This window comes from Lepidochelys kempii, chromosome 3 (assembly GCF_965140265.1).
Source record: "Lepidochelys kempii isolate rLepKem1 chromosome 3, rLepKem1.hap2, whole genome shotgun sequence".
Lineage (NCBI taxonomy): Eukaryota > Metazoa > Chordata > Testudines > Cheloniidae > Lepidochelys > Lepidochelys kempii.
This window is the reverse complement of record NC_133258.1, coordinates 101,945,213-101,968,120: the sequence shown is the minus strand read 5'-3', so window position 1 is coordinate 101,968,120 and position 22,908 is coordinate 101,945,213. Positions and strand designations below refer to the sequence as shown.

At 40.4% G+C, this 22,908-nt stretch overlaps 1 protein-coding gene across 5 annotated transcripts in view; it reads right to left on the bottom strand.

The window, feature by feature from the left end:
* The window catches only part of EYA4 (EYA transcriptional coactivator and phosphatase 4), a 218,802-nt gene that overhangs the window by 7,962 nt on the left and 187,932 nt on the right, over positions 1-22,908 (bottom strand). For all 5 annotated transcript variants that reach the window (XM_073335207.1, XM_073335206.1, XM_073335210.1 and 2 more), the window contains 4 exons: positions 22,411-22,494; positions 10,258-10,347; positions 2,402-2,460; positions 2,137-2,297 (listed from right to left, as the gene is read on the bottom strand). In XM_073335207.1, the coding sequence (XP_073191308.1) occupies positions 2,137-2,297; positions 2,402-2,460; positions 10,258-10,347; positions 22,411-22,494 (394 nt within the window). The remainder of the gene's footprint in view (positions 1-2,136; positions 2,298-2,401; positions 2,461-10,257; positions 10,348-22,410; positions 22,495-22,908) is intronic.

Here is a 22,908-nt window from a genome sequence, read left to right as displayed (position 1 = left end):
AAGATTCTAGGACTTAAATAATTTTGTTTGAAAGACACCTGAGCTCTCATTAATAACCAGCTTAGATACCCGGTTGTTTGAGGGTGTGTGTGTGTGTTTCTTCCCTATAGTACATTTTCTAGTACTTTCCCCAAAGCAATTAGACTACCACCACTTCTGTTGCAAGACTATCCACAGCCTAATAACCATACACCCTACCGAAATGCAGCCCCAATTATCTCTGCTAATGTTATCTCATTACTTCTAGTTATGGACCCTAAACAATTTCTATCCAACCTTGGTATCTGAAGCTGTTGCAGCCTTGAAGTATTTGTAGACTTTATGTCATCCTTCCTTTAATCATGTCTCACAAACTATAAAAGCCTCCCTCCAACCTCTTTGTAGTCCCCTTAGATGTGAAGGGCAGAACACTTTTGACCATAACTTAGCCCAGTCAGGTTTTCTGTTTCTCTGTCAACAAGACCACAATGTGAGGAAATAATGTTACAAAAGTTGGAGGCAGCAGGATGCATGTATGAATTGGCCACAAAGGGTGGAATACATTAGATAATCAATAAAGCATAAACGATGTTTGTGGAGGGAAAAGAAAAATACGTACAGAATACACTAGGTAGATGGACTCCACCCTCATACTGATACCTGCTATTACAACCATCCTGTTTACTTTAGGTTCTTGCACAGTGGCTCAGTAACCCATTTTTGAAAATGGAATATAGCATCTTTAGAATTCTCGACACAGTAGGAGCTTTTGTATGAATGTCCAGTAAATCTGTAGGTCAGTTTGTTCCTGTATTTTTAATGTATAAAAATTCCATTTCATAATGGTAATATGACACTCCGGACAGGATAATTTCTTGGGATATCATTAACATCTCAGGTATCTTAAGCCACTTGGTCTTAAGCCATGCAACAGTCACCACCTACAAATGCTCTTACTGCTTCATTTTCCTGTAAGTAAATACTCTTCAATAATAAAAATGCGAAGATATATGTCAGTCCAGTTCTCAGTGAAATGTTTACTATGGTGACTAAAACTCCTTGTCCACATCGTCCTAATTCATTATTCCCATTTCTGACAGTGGGACTGGGTTCTAAAGCCGTGCCAACCCTACATATTTTAGTTCACAGGAGAGTTTTGAGTTTAGGTTCCCCTCTAAATGAGCCTCAAATGAAGTCAGTCTTGTTACAATAGTCGAGAGCTTCATTGGGACCCTCAGCATCACACAGGCCTGGGGTCTCCCACTCAGTTGTGTCTGGAACAGGGGAATGGAGAGAAGACCATGTCTTCTGGGGGTGGATGATTGATCTGGATCCCTCAGGGCTCTTCAGATTGGGGCTGGCTGGCCCTCTAAATCTTACAGGAGGGATCCTCTGGGTTCATTCAGCCTTCTTTTGCAACAGTAGAACTCAAAAACACTTTCAACACTGCTGCTATTACTGCCACTTGGATGCCCAAGAGTGTGAAGCCATCATCTTGTGAGAGATCAGACGTTGACTGTTAACTCGCAGGTGGGGGAGTCTGCTACAGAGTTTATGAAAGGGCACGGCAGCAGGACTAGAAGAGCTTTTCTGGCTTCAAAGCTGCAGCATGCAGTGGACTGACCTGGCTGGCTGCCAGTGGACTTCTTCAATGGGATTTGGAAGAGAGTGTGGCTACCACCCAGCCCACCAAAAGAGCAGAATGGGGGAACAGACCAGTCAGACTCGGCATGAAGGCACCAGCGGGGAGGAAGCAGAAGGACACCTGACCTTTCTCCTAAAAAATATTGTAGGTGGTTGGAACAGCCAGTAAGTCCGAGGGAATTGTGTCTGAAGGATGAAATTCTGGCCCCACTGAACTCAACTGGAATTTTGCCATTGACATCAATTGGGCCAGAATTTCACTCTGAGTGTGCTGCTATCACAATTCTCCAGGGTCTCCCTCTTTGTCCCCGAGAAGCAAAATTCTAGCCATCACTCTTAATGGCAGGGTATCTTGCACAACTCTGGACTGGTCGTTTATATTACATTTTAATAGCACTAATTCCACTGTGGAGTTTCCAAGGGTATAGTAAGGTAGCATTACTTAATTACCATAACCATACAGTAATGTCTTCAAATGTAACTTCATAATATTTCAACTTGTCCTAACCTTACCTCCTATGTTGTTCTTGTAAGTATTATACAATTCTTTTACTCTTCTGTAACGGAAAGCCAGCTTCCTCATCCAGTCAACCCCTCCTCTAACACCTGTTGGCAGACAAAGGTTTGCACTACTTGCAGCTGCATGGAAGCCATCAGTTGCAAAACTGTAGGTACTGCAAACACCCAAAATATATTAAAAATAAATACAATTTATTTCTGTAAAATGAACTTTTTTAATCTTGCAAAAAATAAAATTTTGAAAGAGAGTATATCTTACCTTAGGTCTTGCCCATTGTCATCAGAAGAAACATCATCTATATGAACTTGATCACATTCCTATTGAAAAAGTAAAGTAAAAAGATAACTTGTTTTAAAGGTTCACGTATGTGTTAATACTTCCCAATATGTCTTTAGTACAGGCATTAATGAAACAACCTGTGTGTAGCATTGATTGTGCCAGAAGATGGCAGTGTCTACACACTCAATCATGATAAACTTTTCTTTCGAAACAAAAGAAATTTCAACTCCTCAGACACTATTCAAATTAAGAGTTAAAATGGAGTCGCCAAAGAAAGTTACAAGGTACTTCAATGTGATTTTAGACAGAATTTCTTTAAAAAAACCCTCTCCTAGTCTCTCTCTGATGCGTTGGTAAGATGTGTGTTAACCCAGCATTTCAAAAATCAGTTCAGACCATTGTTCTCCATTCTATATAAAAGCTAGACAAACGTCAAAGATCTGTCATTTCTGTTAAGCCTCCAAAAGTCTGGATGCTTATCCAAGTCTTATCTGAACTTACCCAAACCTCTTTGGTTTGGAAACCTCACAAAATCAAGCTCTTGAGGGCTCCACTACTTCCTGGTTTCAGCTGGGCTGAAAAAAACCACAGAAACAGCCTGTCCTGTAGTATTTGACTATGTCCAGTCCCAGAAAAAAAACAGGAAGTATGGAACATAAAGAGAAAATGTATAATTTAAAAAGAACTTTTTCTTTATTCAGGCACTGTTTTTTTAAAGGTTTTTCCATTGTTCACAGTTACGGAGAAAAAGAGGTGAATGTGGGATCACAAGAAAATATTCTCAGTGAACGTGTACACAAGTGCTGCATGGATAGTTTTACATTTGTTTTCTGTACCACAGTTATAGTATATCATCTGAAGGACATGTATGGATTCACTAGTTTGGAGATTTTACCTGCACATATTTAAGTGATGCTGTCACAAGTGAAAATAATCACAATTTGTGAAGGTTTGGATTAAAGGATTATATTGAAAAAGTCAAACTTTTTCTAATTTTTTAAAAAAGGTTGAGGGATGGTTTTGAAAACTGATTCACCCACTCTACTGCTTTAACTCGCACGTTAATAAAATCACTTAGGCTGAGCTTTCCACTTACAGAACTGCATACACTTAAATGACAAGCTCTCTCAGTCATCGTCAAACAAAATCACCAGTCCAGCTGTGCACTTTTTCGAAGTCTCAAAGCTCAGTCTAGTACAACTGCTAAGAAAATTTAAAATCTGAAGAAAGGAGAAGTTTCAGAATATACACATTGAAAATTTAGAATTTAAACCAGGAAGGCAGGACGTCTAATTAGAGATGTAATTTTTAGAAATTTCATAAGAATTTTTTGTCCAACACTTTATTGCTTTAATAACAGTTAACACGATGATTTTTTCCCATGCAAAGTAAGCCTGTTAAAGTCAGATTAGACTTTAGAACCAATTTGTGGACAAAATGAGTGCAGACAACATAATTTTAATAGTTGTATTTATGATTTATCATTCTGTAATATACCCAAAAGAACTAGCAGCCAAATTCTATTTGTTTGGCTTAACCCAATCATGTAATTGCCATAGAAGTGTAAGAGCTCCTTGGGTTCAAGGATTGTTCTTTCCTTGGGGGTAATAAAATGCATTTTTCTCCCTCTAAATGAGACGGGATTATTGCAGGGTGCAGAATATTATAGAATATAAATGTGGACACTGGGGAAAAACAGTAGGTTTGCACAAACTGATGCTGGTAAAATAAAAAACAACCCACTCTAAACAGAACTTTTTTGGGCATTTTAAAAAGTTCAGGTAACCCACAACTTTGTTTATTTTTGTGTGGACCTCTGGACTTCCTGGTTCTGACAGGAACTAGCAAAACGCTATTGGAATTCAGAGCCTTAAACAAAGTTTTTCTATGAAAATGGGGGGAGGGCAAAGGGGGGGGAAAGGAGTGTTTTCTTGCTCTCTTGCCCTCACTATTGTTTGTGCCTATGGAGAGGTGCCAGTGGTGGATATACCACACAGTTGATCTTGGGCATGCTAGAATCAGACTCCATATTGCATTGGAAAAGATTCTGATATCTTTACTCATGTTAAGCAGTCATCATACTCCAGAGCAACTCCGCTGATTTCAGTGGGATTGCTCAAAGAGTAACATATTAGTCAAGGGTGTAAAGGTATCTGACCCTGTGAGTTTGTGTGTGCTGAGGAAATGAGGGATACACAAAGTATGCACAAATAAAAAGGAGTGTGTATAGCTGAATGTTGTTTAACTGTTCAGCTATTTTATAACGAGTACTGGAGTTAGAGTACATTTTAGTACTAGAAAATAGTTTTGTTTGGAATAGACCCAATAATTGGCACATAACCAACATCTAAAATTCCAGAGACTGACTTAATGAAATTATCAGCAAAATTGAATAAGAGTGAGTGGCAAAGGCTCAGGCTTTTTCTTCTCCTTTGAATTTTTGTCTTACAACTTGAAAGGCAGATCCAAATTCATCAATTTATGGGGAGGAAAGAAAGAGGGTCCAAGAGCATGCAGTTTTCTGACTTCCTTGCTGCTGGTCTCTGCAGGAGGGTTTTTCAGTTTCCATAGGATCGAAATACATGTGGTTTTCCAATTCCCCCTCCTCACGGAGTCTATGGCTCACCCTCTTAACCAATTGTTTCAGAGCTATGGGAGCATTGTTACTTGCTTCTTTCTTTGGTGCATTACTGAACACTCACAAAGGAGACCTTAGAGCGGACTCGTGTTCTTTCTATTCTATTGAAGTATTCCTTTCTTCTCGATTTTTAAAGTCACACTCGACCAAAGTATTTGTAAAATTTGGATAAACTTTCATACCAAAAATGTTCAAGTTCACCATAAAGCCAAGTCCAGAAATTTTGTACAGATTTTAGTCAGTTCCCTCCTGTTCCCAGTGGAAACAATGAACATGTTGCACAACATTAGGAGATTGTAACTTGTTTATAGGAAAGATGGGATAGAAATGGGGGGGGGGGGGAAGCTCTCTGTTAATTTGAATTTTAAGGTAAAATACCTTTCATAACAGCTACAGTACTGGCTACACTCAAGTCACAGTGGGTCACTGGCTGTGCAAGTTCAAAACTAAGAAAGATAAAATATATTTTCTATTACTGTGTGTGTACAGAATTAGTCCAGGTACAATAACTGACTTTTGTTTGCAGTAATATTTATTTAAATAACACTTCAATGCAGTTAATTACCTATAGGAATTTTTAGAGCTTGAAAATTTTACTGAAAGTGCAGAGCCTTCAAATTGTCCATAAAAATTATCCTCTTGGAATGGATAGTAATCTCATTATCCAGTAAAAACAGTGACTCACTGCACTGAAAACAAAAATGCTTTTATACTGCAGATATTCAGCACTACACATTTTCAGGATGTACAGAACCACCCATTTCATGTACATGCCTCAGTCTCTGTTAAAACTGGACTGAATTGCCTGCCAAGTTTTGAGGCTTATTTAAACTGCTACCTGAACTTTTCCCCTCTTTTATATGAAAGAAAAAATAGCAAAGGTTGATTTTTTTTTCATTTCAACATGAGAAAGAAGTAAACTTATAGATTCTTCATACCTCATTACCCTTCTTACTCTCTAAACCAATATTACGTATGTATATTTCTTTAAACTGTATGAATTTGGGTTTCCCACAACTTATGATAAAACTACAATAAATAGCAATAGACTATTTTACTGCTGCACACATACAGGACCTAAGTCCCAATTACTATTATTAACATTTGTAGACACTGATTTTTGTGCATGTGTTTATGGTGATGGGGAAAGCACTAGAACTGAATTACTTTCTACCAAAATTTCTCAGTAATCCTTAGACTTAATATTTGTGTAGGACGATATATAATTTTATTCCTTACCTGTACAACAATCTTCTAATGAATGTAATTGCCACTAATCCAAACATTACTACTGGGCTAGCCCCACCCTCTAAGCAGTCTAAAATGGCTCTGCTGCAAGAATTTTCTAGAGCATGCAGCCACTGTATATAAGGCAAGGCTACCAACTAGGGTCCCAAATGATACTTTTCGAGCTACCTAAAATTTATACTTCAAGAATGAAACTGCTGGAGAAAAGTAAAACCCAGCCTCAGATAATAGCAGAAGCTTTACTGACTAGAACATTGGTTACTAGGTTCCAGAGGAATACCTCAATGCATGGGAACTTCTGGAAATTACAAGACAACAAATAGGGAGCAGATTTTGCAGGTGGTAATATCCAATAATCTGGATGTTATTACTAGCAGTTGACAAGTAGTGGCTGCATCAAACGAGAGGGAAAAGGACAAAGAAGGTTAAGAAGAGAACATCTTGGAGGACCTGGTGACTAAAGGTAGCATCACAAGTAGATGGGCACGTAATCCACACATTGGTCACCTCCAGACTATATTACTATCATGCGCTATATTTGGAGATGAAGATGACAGGAATAAAGCAGCTCCAGCTCATGCATAACATGGTGTCTCAGCTCTTCATCTGATGAGAGAACTAGTGCTCTGCCCCTCCACTACCTCCCATTTCACTACCTCTAATGCCAATTGAAGGCCTTGGTCTTGATGTTTAAGATCATCAACAACTCAGGACCCAGTTATATCTGAGAACGTCTCCCCATCCAAGACAGATGTACTCTTCTTGGCCAATGCTGCCCAGGGCATAAAACCTAGGACACAAAGCATGTTGAGAGTCAGAGATGTTGGACAGCGGAGCTTGTGGAAGGAATGACTAAAGGAGACTGGTCTAAACCAAGAGTGACTGATTTTAGAACATCCTGCATAACCCAATGTATCCAACCACAACTGTACTCAACTCAAGAGGGAAGGGGAAAACAAAGGGTGGGGAGAGAATAAAACAGAACCCTAGTAGAGCTTTTAGAAAGGACGAACAGCAGATTGGCCAGTCATTGTGAAGATCTAAATTCCCTAATCAAGGAGCGCTATTAAAAATCTTAGAGAGCGGAGAAATTCCCTCCATAGGTAAAGGGATTCCCAAGTGGCCATCCTGCAGACTTTTACGTATGTTGTCCAGACCCTTACTAACTCCAAGGCGGACACTGATTTTCCGGAGTTGTGACTTCTGGAAAGGTGGAGAGTCCTGTTGGCCTTCTGCTATATTTCAAAACAGAGGTCTTGGAAGCTTTTTTTGGTCCTACCTTGTAATACAAACAGTTGGTTTTGCAATAGTGTTGAGGCTAGAAAATACTTAATTGTATTCAAGAAATTTGGCTTAAACTAATCTCACTGGAATGCTAGATTCTTGGACAAAAAGCTTCATCTACATCCCAAAAGAAACTTTGCAAGCTATCGAAAATGGGAAAATGTTTTGATTCAGGCCAAATGCCAAAAGGAGCTTGAGAATGACTTTTAGGGCAAGGTGTTAAAAGAACCTTATCAGGAAAAAACAGGAGGTGGTGTTCCTGCATGGAAATTGCCCTATTTGCTAAATCTATAAACTGACATGATATCTACAAAGAAGACAACTTTAATAGTGAGAATGAAAACAAAGTGAAGCTTCGGCAAATGGCCCAAAGAGAAAAAAACAAAGCCATTATAAAATCAAGATGAAGTTCCACTTTGGAAGAGGGAGCTTACTGGTGCCTTGAACTCAGTACAAGCTTGAAGAAACTTGGACACATGCTAATGAGGAACTTAGGGTTCTTATGGCTGCCACCTGAAATCTGAGCATGCCAGGGCAAAGGTTCATTACAACGAAAACTAAGCAATGCTTTGAAAAATTGATTTAGAATCTATCCCTTGCTGTGGGGCACCAGAAAGAGAATATTCACCAAATGCTTTTGCATGGTCAAGTGATATCTCACTTAGACTGCAATAAAACACGCACTAGCTGAGGAAGAGCCAAGGTTTCACTTCTCAGATTTCATATTGCTGGAGAAAGGAGGTAAAGCTCAGGTGAAGAACAGGTCTTGGGACAAAAGGTTGAAGGTAAGGGGAATGATCTGAGCTTGGGACACAGTTATTTTGTGACTTTGGAAGAACCAGAGACAATGAGGTCAGCGAAGGGCAATGAAGACATCATCAGCTTGGTACTTCTTGATTTCCCTATTGGCTGTGGAACAAAGGGAAGTGCCGATTAAGAGAGTCCCCGCCCCAATGGAAGGAAAATACATCCATCCATCAGGTTCCTTTCTCTCAGAATTTGAAGCAAAACCTTGTCAATTTTGATTGCAACGGGTGGTAAAAATGTCTTCCCGGGGAAGGTATTCTGATCCAAATTAGAAGTGGATCTGAAAAATCTTGTCTGCCTATTCAGAAAAAAACTGACAATTGTGAGGTTGTCACATTCCATAACAACAGAACTAGACTCCATGAGTGGAGCACAATGCATAAACAGTATTGCTGTTGGCTCTGGTTATCAAATAGTTGATACTCAAGCAGGGGATCTATGGTGACCCTAACAGGTGAGTGATCCCCGGTGGTCTGCCAGCTATAACCAGAGGGAGGAGAGCATGACTTGAGTAATAGCATGACTGATTGCATCGACGCTTCCTTGTGATCTCAGACCATGAGGAAGAACACTTGGACTAGGCGATGATTCGCTGAAGCATGTCTGTGCATGGCACAAAGAGGCTGGTAATTGGAGAAACAACCAGATGAAAAACATGAGATGGGCACTTGCCTCCAGGTGCACATACTTTGATCTGTTGAATACATTTTGTGAGGAGAAGACATGCAGGGTTAAGGGCTATGAATTAAACATGTTGAAGGCCAACTCATAAGTGGAAGAATTTGAAATGGATGGGTGAATAAGGATTTGCACCTCCTTGAGAGACACCTGAAATAGGAGACTGAGGTTCATTATCTTGATTATAGCTTGTCTGACTAAACAGATGACATACAAAAAAAGCTAAAGGACAGTCTGAAAACTCCCAGTTTTCTTTTGGACCAAAAATAAATCTGAAGGGAATCCAGAAGCTACTGAACAGGATTTAGCAAAGTCTATCTGTTGTATTGGCTGAGGGGAAGGAAATAGAATATTTTAATAATGAAACAGATGTAGGGATTTTTTTCTTTTTATACTATGTACAACTGTGCTGTATTTTACTGATGTGCCTTTCTTGTCTGGAGTCTTCAACCCTAAACCCACAATGCTCTTCAGAGAGTTGAGAAGGGGAAAAGAAAATTTGCACCTGAGTTTTCTTATTTTAAGGGTAAGGTTTTGAAATTGGAGCTCTGGAGACACTTTAGGGTTTGTTCTCAATTTCTATTTCTTTAGAGACATGAATGATGATTATGTCCAGATTGCCTGTTCATGACTAAAAGTCTGTCATTATTATCATCAAAACTCACTGATGAGAGTCTGAGAAGAATAATGAAAGCTCTCCTTCTTCCCTTGAAAAGGAAGGGTAGCTCTTTTTACCCTGAGAATATGGGAAAGCCAAGAGGCAGGCAACAAAGGAGGAGTTTAAGAAGAGGACTTCAAACTCTTCTGTTCAGACAAGGTCTTTTAGAGGCAAAAAGGGACCACTTAAGCTGAGAAAGAAGAGGTGGGAGGCAAATACGTCCCTTCTTATGAGAACATTGCAGACGCAGCAAAATCTGCAGACTTAAACACTCTAACAGCTACAGTGAAAAGAACTGTTGCAGGGGACAGAGGTGACATATTGAGGATGTCCCCACTCTTCATGTAAGTACCCCGATGCTTAAAAATTATTGCAATATGACTGCCTGTGATTGTTCAGTGAGTAGGACCAACCCCAGAGTAATGTCCATATTGCTATGTGTAAGAAATACTAACAGGTAGGAAACCTTTAATGTCATGTTCTGGGATGAAACAGACAATGTTACATTCTGTAGATTCTTACCTCCAAGTCATTAAAAAACAAATGTGTATCAGCAAGATTAAAAATCATTTCTTCCATTCGCAGGCCCAGGGTCACTGCCATTGGTGGATCCTTAGAAAATTAAAAATTAGGTTAGATATTTAATTACAATTCATTCAGGTAGCAGTTATTCAAAAGTTGATGTATGCCAACATTCTGCTGTAATTTCTCTAAAATTCTCTGGGTCTGAACCTTTTACTATAAAGTTACTATTAGGGATTGATGTGTTGAAGGGAGTTCACAGACTAACAGCAAAATCCTTGGGGTGCTGAAAGGATTGTTTTATGAAAAATTGTCTAAAAAAGCTAAATATTGATAGATTGGCTAACCTATGGCTGAGGAGAAACATGATAACTATTTATATATTTGCAGAAGGTGAAATATTAAAGTCTAACTAAATTATTTACAGCTGTACCAAGGAGGAGAACTGCTCATTAGAAGTCATAAGATGAATTTAGTAAAGAAAATATTTATTTTAATAAGAATAGTTTACATTTTTCATCCAAGGACCCCAAAGCGTTGTATAAAGGTTTGGTCAGGTCTTTATTCCCCTTTTACAGACAGAGAAACTAAGATATAGAGAAGTTAAGTGACTTGGCCACATTCACAGTGAGTCAGTGACATAGCCAGGAACACAAAACACATTCTCTGACATCCAGTTTGCTACACCATCCATTACACCATAGTAATTCATTTTGGATTAGAAAAATCTTCCCAACATTTGACTGCATAATAGTCTCTCAAATTAAGTGTCAGAAGCCTCTTTAGTGAGGACACGTAAAACTGAAAAAACTCACTAGCTATTGTATTGTATGGAATAATGGTATGGAATGCTATATGGTGCAAGGGAGGGGGGACTTAAAACGTCTTTTCGATTTCTAATGTGTACGCCTTATGACAAAACAAAAACCAGTCTGAATCTTCACCCATCCCGCAAACAAGCTTCACTTTAGAGAAATAGCCTTCATCCCACCTATGCATTTTTCCAATACCAGTTCTCTTCCCACACCTTCTGCTACTCCAAAAACACTTCCTGGCCTAATTCACAACTACTCCAACTGAACACCTGTTCTTCCTCCCACACAACCCCACTATCTATCCTCCTTTCACTGCAGGCACTTACCTGACCAAATTCCAAACTCTCCCTCTATATTTGTAATTCATGACCCCAGCAGATGCTGATCTCCAGTCCCCTTTCACTGTAGGCTCTTAGCCAATCTCATGTACTCCATGGCACTACTGATTGGGAGACCCACAGTACCAGGAAAACACATAAAGGTCTTTTTGTAACTCACAGCTAACAGAGTTCTTCCTTTAATTCAAGTTGTAAAGGCCTGCTGCTGGACATGGTCTGCAGCTGTTTGTGGTTTATTACAGACAGGAGTTAGACTCTCCATAGTTTAGGCTGCCACCATACTCCCATTATAAGGCTGATCTGATCCTCTTGTAATTTTTTAAAAAAAATCCACATTTCACTTGCTGACAGCTACAGAGTTTTCTGAAATTTTTTAGTAAATTAAGTACTTTGAGGTTAAAAGACTTAAAATTGCTGTCTTTAGAAATAATGTAACGTTTTGTATCCCTCTGTCAGCAGAATCACTCTAAACCACAAATCATCATTTATTTGTGTTATGAACAAAGATTTTGCCAATCAGGACCAGGCCACCATTGCAGTAGGCACTTTGCAAAAACTTTTTCCTGCTTTGAAGCACTTAAAACCGAATGGGAAAATTTGAAACAGACATATTTTGGCACTGGCCCAGGCAAGAAGCAGATTTCAAGAGCAAGAAGAGTGAAGTGTTTAAGAAATTGTCATTAGCTGGAAACGAGACCAAATTCTCTGTCAGCTTCACTATTCCACTTCAATATTTTCACGTTGACTATTTTTCTAAAAGGAAACTCCAGGACCTTGTAAAATGGCTTCTTCCTGAATTCTCCACTAAAATGACCATTTGGCATCAAGAGTACTTGGGTGAAAAGTGCAGGAAGTGCACAGGTATATTTTCCAGAGGAGGTAACAGAAAAACATAGGTTCAGTGATTTGCCAAAGGTTACATGAGATGTTTGTAGGAGAGCTGGGGATAGAATCCTGAGCTGAGAGATGATAGATCCGTGCTGTCTTCAAGGAATAACCACTGGATGTTAACCATCATCATGAAATAGACTAGTAATTTTAGAAAAGAACAAACTGGCTAGATACATGAGACAGCATCTAGTTTTCTTCTCTAACCACTTGAAATTCCTTTTCAGTGAATGTTAAGAGAATTGCCCCCCCCTTAAATATGAAATTCATAACTCTTATTTCTGCAGTATGCTGATTGACCCCAATCCTGCAGATGCTTATGCGCATGCATAACTTTACTCACATATGTAGTCTCATTGTTGTCAATGGGCCTACATTCCAGTGCTTCACCAACCTCCGAGTGAAAAAGTTTTTCCTAATATCCAACCTAAATCTGCTCCACTGCAACTTGAGACCATTACTCCTTGTTCTGTCATCTGCTACCACTGAGAACAGTCTAGATCCATCCTCTTTAGAACCCCTTTTCAGGTAGTTGAAAGCAACTATCAAATCCCCCCTCATTCTTCTCTTCTGCAGACTAAATAATCCCAGTTCCCTCAGCCTCTCTTCATAAATCATGTGCTCCAGCTCCCTAATCATTCTTGTTGCCCTCCTCTGGGCTCTTTCCAATTTTTCCACATACTTCTTGTAGTGTGGGGCCCAAAACTGGACACAGTACTCCAGATGAGGCCTTACCAATGCCGAATAAAGGGGAATGATCATGTCCCTCGATCTGCTGGCAATGCTCCTACTTATACAGTCCAAAATGACGTTAGCTTTCTTGGCAACAAGGGCACACTGTTGACTCATATCCAGCTTCTCATCCACTGTAACCCCTAGGTCCTTTTCTGCAGAACTGCTGCCTAGCCACTTGGTCCTTAGTCTGTAGCAGTACATGGGATTCCACTTAATTGTGGAAATACACTATAAATGACTGCATCATAATCCAGTTGTTTTTAACACAGTTACATTTTACTGGAAGAGAGAAAAAATAGTGTAATTGAAAGATATAAATGAGACACATGCCTGTCACAACATGTGGTGTACCTCATCCAGTGACCTAAATGCCCCAATAGCAACTATGTGGGTGACACCAGATAATAACTATGCTCTCAAATGAACTCAGAGGAAAATAACAACATACAAAACCGTCCTATCATCTGTGGTGAACACTTTTCACAAAGCGATCATTTCTGACTTCAGTCCTCATCCTCAAAGGAAACCTGCACAACACTTTCAAAGGACAAGCCTGGGAGCATAAGGTTGCTAGACACTAAAAAATCATGGATTGAATACAGACACCAGATTTATGGCTTATTACAACAATCTATAACCCACTCTCTACTATCCTGGGACCGACATGGCTACACCACCACTGCATAAAATAATATGTAGCATTTTGGTATATATAATAAAAAGTAAAAACAAAATTAAGATACTTCATTTCAGCTTCTCATATATTCAGTTTTTGATCTCAGAATAATGAAATTCTGTCAAGGTAAATTTACTGAGTTCTTGAGGAGAAAATCTGGCCTCCTTAAGCAAATTTGCCAAATTCCATAATGCACTTTTTAACAAACAGTAGAGACCAAGTTCCAGTACTTGCCACACAAACGGGAGGAAGGAAGGGGTAAGAAGCACTCTCATGTACTTTGGTCAGCTTAATCAAAGGGTTTCAAAATGTGGAGGAATAACCTAATCTTCACTTTGTCTCTTAACTTGTATTTGAGGACACAGACTTAGATACTAGAGTACAAACTAAAACAGGACAAGAGAAAAATATGGAAAAGAGAGCAAGAAATTTAAGGAGGGAAGAAGCAAAGGGACACCCACAGTAGTTATACACAATGTAGCTATAAAAGAAATGTAATGAAGCAGACTGAACGTTTGCTAATATACTCTGCGTTACTCTGAAACAACACATATAAAAATTATTATTAAAAAATCTGGTAACTTTCCACAGATGAATTAAAAAAACCAATAGCAGCAGCCCTTTGGCCTCTACAGGCATCCTCTGTAGCCAGAAATTACTAGTATTCAATGGAGTCCAAATCAGCTACAGCACTTCTCTATAGCAAAAACACCAGTGCTTTTAGTTACGTTAGTAGAGGGTATAAACTGGAGCCAGACTGTCTGGACTTCTGTGCTAGATTGAGCCATCACTGGAATGCCTCCTAGGAGACTAAGTAAAAATATCTCAGCAGAACCAATATTTATATGTTTTGAAGAGGAGAGAATCATGATAGGGTCCCAGATAAAGTCCAAACTTCTTAGTTTCTTTAGTGGCAGCATGCTGTTCAATACCACCAGGAAGAGCAGGTGTTGGCAAGAAATGCTCACTGAATCCTTTTATTTATTGTATTCAAATACAATAAAAACAACCTATTTTCATATTATTTTCTCTAGTTATATATAAATCAACATAAAAAACTTGAACAATGGTGTGAGAACACACCTATAAAAGGGCAGTATTGCTGAACTTAATAGGAATAGCACTGTCCCTTGGAAAAAGTTTGCCTCACAAGTGGAAATGTTAGAGTTAAATGTTAATGTTGCTGGCCTAATGGCACTCCTAGTGTCAGGTGGGAGCCTCAGGTTTAAGTCCAACTCCCTCTCTTTGGGGAGACTCGTTCTGGGAGGGTGTTATGGACGCTGGAGAAGAGGAAGAGAGGGCGCTGTTGCTGGACTCCACAGGGAGTTCCTGTCTATCACTCCTTGGATGAAAGTAGGGGGTTGACAACAAGAGAGTATAAGAGCAAAATGAGAGGTCCTGAGACATCTGACCAAAATACAGGAAACAATCAATGCAGCTGAATGGTTTTTTTAAAGTATATTAGTGCTGGTGAAAGGTGACAGCTGGGAGATGGTATAGCGAGGGTAGTAACAAGTATCCTTGTACCTCTCAGCTAATGTGACTCAACTCTGACCTGGACAGACAATCACTGAGAGTGAGAGGATAGCGTGGTCTTCATGGGCCACTCTCTATTTTTGTGCTGTCTTCAGAGACTGCCATCAAAGGGTGATCATGAAGCGTTAATACTGGTGGTGATTTTTTGTGGTGTGAGCATTTGTCCTCTAAGATACCCCCAACTTGTTATCATATGCCATCAAAACAGCTCCCATGTTTCAATCACAAACAAGGCTGGCCAAATTTGAACCAGTTAACGCTAGGGTCCAACCAAATTCACGGCCATGAAAAACACGTTATGGACTGTGAAATCTGATTGCCCCCATAAAATCTGGCTATTGTAGGGGAGTGAGGCTCCTACCATGTGCCGGGCTCCAGCTGCTTGTCCCAGCTGTGCTGGGGAGGAATGGGACTTCCTTTTGCCTTGCCGGGGCCACTCCCAGGGCCAGGTCAGATGCACCTCTGGGAACTTCCCCCGGCTGCAGGAAGCTCTGAAGGCAGCGCACCCACAGAGCTTCCTGCAGCCAGGGGAGGTTTCCAGAGGTGGGTCTGACCTGGCCCTGGGAGTGGCTCCTGCAGGAAGTCCTGTTCCTTCCCAGCTTGGCAGGGACTAATGTACTGGTCTCCATCTGCAGTAGGAGCCCCCAGCTGGGACATCCCCAGCTTTGCCCTTCCCTGGCTCCGGGCTCAGCGTTCAGGTGTTAAAGGGGCCTTGGGCTGGTGGGGGAGAACCACAGCACCCCCCAACATGGGGCCCTGGGCAGTCGCCCAGCTGAAAGGCTGGCCCTACCTCCTACCCCAAGTAACAACCTCCCCATGCCCTGTGACCCCACTGCTCTCTGGCCACCCAGCTCTGAAGGTAGTGCCCGCCACCAGCAGCAGTGCAAAAGTAAGGGTGAAATCCCATGACCCCTTTTGGGGCAGGACCCCCATGGTTACAACACCATGAAACTTCAGATGTAAACATCTGAAACTGAGACTGACTCTTTAAAAAAATCCCAAGACTGTGAAATTGACCAAAATGGACTGTGAATTTGGTAGGGCCCCAACAATAATCAATCCCCTGAGCCCCTTGTACACTGAATAATAATAATAAAAAGGAGAGATTAACTGGAAACAACTAAAAGATGTAGGTAGATCAGAAAAATCAGAAAATTGTCGGAAAAAGCAGAATACATTTTGGCACTAGCTTACATCTGACTCAAATTGTCACAATACTTATCTACTTGATAAAGTTCCATACACTTTTACCATAGAGTAGAACATTGACTTTTCTTTTAAAATATACTGTCGGGTTTTGTCTGTTCAATTGTACTGTCACATTTTGCACTTATTTTTAAGGCTGTCGAAAACATCATCCTGAATTCTCAGTAACACACATTCAAGTTTGGAGAACTAAGACTTTCCCCTCTGCAGTGCCATGAAAGGCAGTCATTCCTTTTTACCAGCCTGAACTTTGACTTGTGGTATTTTTGGAACATCTTTGCCCTTTGGATTGACCTTAAAGAAATAAATGATTTTACCACGTTGGGTACAGCTTAATCAGCTCCAAAACAGTGAGAAATCCCTGGGACATTGTAGAAAGAAGAATACATATTGTTAATAAGAGAACAGGAATGTACCTCATAAAATGTAACAGATGATGACAGTCTCCTAAACACATGTCCTGTCACATCAACAAATCCTTATTTAAGAGTTTAGCATTGTAGAAAACTCTATGTGCCAACTGGTGCTCAGCTGCAAAAACCATCCTCAGCCACACAGGTCATAACCGAACAGCTCAGAAACCAATGATCATAATTTGCTACTGCAGTAAATAATTAAAAATAGAAGTGTACTAATTTTATGGTGCATGAAGAGCATCAACAAAAGAGATGAGCAAAGTAACCTTACAAGCTGAGAGACAGACATGTTTAGATAACAAAAAATAATTAACTCTGGAAAGTCCAATAAAAAAAATCAGACAAAATCACTTAATTGTGACTTTGGGGATTTTTAATTAATATCTTGTAGCTCTGCACTGATCAGACTCTGACATACAAAGCCTCTCTTGCTTCAGGGGAAAACTGCAAGCTATTCTTTCAATTGGCTCCCTCCCCTGAAGAAGCAATTTGCCATATATTTTAATGAGACACTTACAATCTTGCTCATGTTAAAAAAATCTTCATTCAATGTGTCAGAGTTTGTTAATGCTACTACAGTATTATTTATATTACACCAGTCAGGGACAGTCTATATACTACTTAATCCTGGCTCAGCGCAGGAGACTGGGCTAGATGACCTATTGAGGTCCCTTTCAGGTCTAGATTTCTATGATTGCAGTCCCACTAGAAGCCCAAAATGAAATCAGGATCACCGTTCTTTTCTCCCTTAGGCTACTGCCTGTGGGAAAGGAGGGTGAGATTTAAAAGAAGAATTTTTTAATCTGCTGGTCCCTCTATGGCTGTGTACTGGCCTTGCATACAAACAGTTTGCCAGTCTGACTGTGACACTGAGCTAAGTCAGCTCTCCACTCTGTTCTGCATTTCCATTCACAGCCATAATTAGAGCAGTAAGGCCTAAAAGATAGATATTTTGTTTCTCCCAGGTCACAACAAGAAATAGGGCAAAGAGAAGGACAAGAGATGGCAGGTCTGTGTTTTGATGGGGAATAGTTGAGGGTGTGTATATATATCCATCTGTACATTCAGAGTGTCTGTATAAATGTTAGAATAGTAGAACAAAGGTGAAACCCTGGAAAATGGTCCATCTAAGTACCAGTATAATCCCAGAATTTCACACCTTGAAAATGCAATTTGACCACTCTGTTCACCATAAAACACTCTCTCCCTATTTATAGCAGCAGCATGCTACTCACTCACTAACATTTACAAAACCCTGAAAAACATATTGAGAGATCCTTATCCTTCTGTTTCATGTTATCGCATCTTTTCTCTTTTGGGAGAAAATTTATTTAATAAACAACATGACAACAAAATTTACAGAAAAAACATATTTACAAAAAGAGCTGAGAATCAGGGGACACAGGGTAAAGTACCCTGACAGTTTAAAGCCAGACATCACGGCACAGGTTGGGAGCTGCGCTTCCCCCAATACTAGGAGACAATAAAGGGGAAAGTGTAGGATTCACCGCTATGATTCTATACCAGTGGCTGTCTAAACTGGTCTTAAACCAACTTTGTGCCACTGGAGCAGCACAATCACAAGAAAGGATCAATGCCCAAGATGTTTTTTGAAACAATGAAGTATATCTAGATTTTAGGTACTTAGATTTTATGGTAATAGAGGCCATATATGTCCCTCATTATCTTTAATGTATTCACCCTCACACCTCTTCAAGGTAGGGATGATTATTCCCATTTTACAGATTGTGATCTGAGGCACAGTGAGGCTAAGTGATTTGGCCAAGGTTACACAGGAAGACTGTGTCAGGGCAAGGAATTGAACTGCAGTCTCATAAGTCTCATAACCACTGAACCATCCTTCCTCCATATAAAAAAAGAATATATGCAGCAACATATAAACTATCAGACAAGAATTTACTACATATTTGAGTCTCAATGATACATCATCATCCTAAATATGTTTACCATAATACTAGGAAGAAAACTACTCTAGAAAAGAAAGTATCTGCCATCTCTTAATTTACTCTGGGAATGACTCTGTATCCTTATGATTTTGATTTTACTATGTCTAGCAGTATGAAAACAGGATCTCTTTTATTTAAGAAATCCTCTCTCTTGGTTCATCATCACTTGAAATCTTGGATCCCGATTCTAATCTCAGTAGCATATATCAATTCATTTCACTTTCACTTGAGTTACTCCTGACCTATGGAAATAAATTCATAATCTCTATCTGATATCACAACTGGTTGCTGTAATTAGTCATTACCACATATTCTGGCCTTTGATGGGGAATAAATTGTAGGAGAAGATGAGTTTTTACAAAGCAGTGATGCTGTTTTCATCTAAATGTCCCTACAGATATGGGGGGGGGGGAGGGAGAAAGAAAAAGAGAGAGAGAGGAAAAAAAACCCAAGAGAAGGAAACCAAGAAGATATCTCTGCACAGCTATCGCTAGAATAGTTTTCAAAGTTATCCAGAAAGGATTGATAGCTCTGTAACATATTTCAATTTAAAAAGCTTTGCAACAACAATGATAAAAAATTTCTTAATTGTTAATATCTGAGATGGAGGAAAAAAAAAAACTTCATCAGAATAGTTATACCATCCAAAAGGCCGCAAGCACACTTGGATTAAAATTACAAGTAACTGAATCATTGGGTCAAATATAGCAACTCCCATGAAGGTCAGTGGGCCCCATTCAATGGTGACAGAAATGATGTAAGTTGCATGTTTGGTCTGATTCTTCTCTCACTTACAGAGATATAAAAAAGGAGTAATTTTTGTTAAAGTGAATGGAATTATATTTTTTGTAAAAATAGCATTAGAAGAGTGTGTAGGATGTATGGTAATACAAGTGGCAAAACAGTACAACATGCACTGATTAGGCACAGTGAAGGTGTAAAACAAGTGTCATTTGTACCAGAGCTGAATAGCTAATCTTATTTTAGCATTCCAAAACTGAGCTGGTGAATTTCCATGACAGACAAAAAGGTACTAGCCCACCCTTTTCATAAACACCAGGAGAAACAACTACTTGCGTCTCCAAATACACATATCCGTGCACACTCTCCTGCAAACACCTCCACATGTGCATTAACACCAAACTCTCTTCCCTCCTTTTTTTTTCATTAACAGAAACATGCTTCACACCTGTTGCTTTTTCTCTCTCCCGCTTTCACACAGTCCCACACTTATTTCTTATACATGTAAGCAGTGTCAGGATGAGCTCCACCCTGACAACTGGTGGTGAGGTGTGGCAAGTTGTGGAAAAGAACTTCAGAGGCCAATCTCATTTGCATAGGCACACCCACCCCACCTAGAATGAGGCCATAGCTGCCCAAATGGTCACTTTGGCTGCTGTGGGATCCCCAGTGTCTCTGTTATTGGGGCAGGAAGAATAAATTGTTATTACCCTGATTATGGGAACTGTGCTTGAAACTGTACTTGGCCTTTTGTTATGATGGAGGGACTCACCATCAACTAAGTAGCACTTGCTAGGCAAGGGTCATGGGTTCCAAAACTCTGTGAATGGAGAGAGGTTGGGGACAAGAATTAATACATGGTGGCATGGGCCCCACGGTGAGGGCCTTACATGCTAATTGCACTTCCTCCTCTCTCCACTGTGGAATATCAGAGCTCATTTTGATTTCATTAGAAGTCTAGTTGCAGGCTGCTGAGCTCACTTTGGGCTGACAGTGCACCAGCACTGAGGCTCCCCTACTACAAGCTGAATTCACCAAAGAGCAGAACTGACTAAGAGCTGAAATCACTGAGCGTTGTGTTAAGTAGTGGGGGACCCTGAAGATATATTGTGGAGCAGTTTGCAGGACGGCTGGAGTGCCTTGTGGACCAGCTGGTGGAGCAGTTCGTAGGACGGCGGGAGCTGCTGGTGGGACGCAGAGCAGTTTGTGGACCGGCTGGTGGAGCAGTTCGTGGGACGGCGGGAGAGGCTTGTGGGCCGCGGAGCGGAGCGGAGCTGAGTGAAGGAGTTCGTGGGGCGGCTGGCAGAGCGGAGTGGAGGCCTATAGAGCTGTGGGGCGGTCAGCTTCATATCATGTAAGGTGCCTCTTACCCCCGTCCCATCTCCACCCAGGTTGGGAGGTAAAGCTCCGCAGATAAACTTTCGAACTCTGGGGCTGCCCTGACCAGGGACAGAGACTTTTGGGTCATTGGACTTTTGGGACTTTGGGTGATTTGGGGTTGCTGGACTCAAGAACCAAAGGGAAAGGGGCATGCCCCAATTTGCTTGGGGTGGGTTTTTTTTGCTCATGGGTTGTGTTATGAATCCTGTTGGTGGTGTTTCCCCATCATAATGCCATATTGTTTCTCTCTGTTATTAAAAAACTTTTTGCTACACTCAGACTACGTGCTTGCGAGAGGGGAAGTATTGCCTCTTGGAGGCGCCCAGCGGGGGTGGTATATATTTGTCCCAGGTCACTGGGTGGGGGCTTGAGCCGGTTTGCATTGTGTTATTGGAATGGATCCCCTAGATATTGAACCCGGCCCTTGTTGCTGCCAACTCTGACGGGCAGAAGGGTTAAATACACACCACATAACCATGCCACCCTGTAATTCATGGACTTGTCTATCTTCTCAGCTGCCACCCCCACCCAAATCATCAGCATTCATTCTGCCATCAGCCCTGCCAATGTCAGTGTAGCAAAAACCCTGGAGAAAATCTGTATAAAATGTAGTTTGCACATGTTCCTTGCTCAGTAGGTGAGGAAATTCCTGTTGCTAGTACTTCTGGGTTGCTTCTCCCTCTCTCCCCTTTCACTGCTGGCTGCTCATTGCTCCCTGTTCTGGGCTTCTTCTCCAGCCACCTTTGGATTTCTCAGTGGCAGACAGGGGAGTAGTTGTGTACAATGAAAGCAATAACTGATTCGCAGCAGAGGGTGTTTCAGCCATTGTTGGCCTTGGTGTTGGCCTTGCCCAATGCAACAGCCATCCAAGAACACCAGCAACTCACCAGGAAGGCTGAGGTGTTAGAGAGTACATCGTAAACCCAGAGCCTCCACCCTAAAGCGGAAGGTTAGACAGGTCTGCCTCCCACCCATTTACTCTGACTTAACATTTTCCTTTCCCTGCAAATTCATCAGTTCTGTTTCCTTTTTCATCATCCAGTTTACTCATTCCTTTTCCCTGCCCTGCTTCCAAATTCACCAGTTATTTCCCCTTTCCCCCCAAATCTAGTACCCATTTGCAACAGCTTTTCACAGCTGCACCAGAAACCTCAGCATCTCTCCCTCAATGAAGCCTCTTCCTTACAGCTATAGCACCTACCTCAGAAACTCTACCTCTATTGGATCTCACATCTTACCTAAGGGTAGGCACCTCATCTGTCCCCTTGGCTGCTCCGTTTGGGTAAATCACAACTTCTGTACCTCAGTTTCCTAGTCAGTTTCCCACCTCCCTCCCTCACAAGGGCATATGAATGTTAATTAAGTTTTGTAAGGCACACTGAAGATGAAAAGCACAGTAAAAATGCCAAGTGTATCAGTAGTCTGAATCTATTATTGAATTAATGAGTCACATACTTTGCCATATTTTTGTGCATAGGATCCTGTAAGCAGTGAATGGAAAACGATGATAGTTTCATCCAAATCCCAAACAAATACACGCTGAAAACAGAAATGGAGACAAAATCAGTATGTAATCAGGAAATAAGATTTATGATCCAAAATCAAATCAGTCATGTCCTGTGCTTTAAAAAGCCCTTAAATGAGTAGGTCATTCTGAAAATCAGCCTTAAAATAATAAAATATACCTTAAAATAATCTATAAAAACACAGAGGACATTAAGCCTTTCAATACTTTCCAATCTTTTAATTACTCTATAACCTTTACAAGGTTTCATATATGTCACATACTATAGAATCTTTTTCTGGTCCATAAAAGATATTATTTCATCCACTTTGTCTCTCTTAACATACTACAGATGTCAGTAAACTTTGGGTCAATTACTTTGTTGTAAAGAGCTATTAATTTAAGGATAAATTCTACTCTCAGATTCTTATGTGCAACTCATACTGATT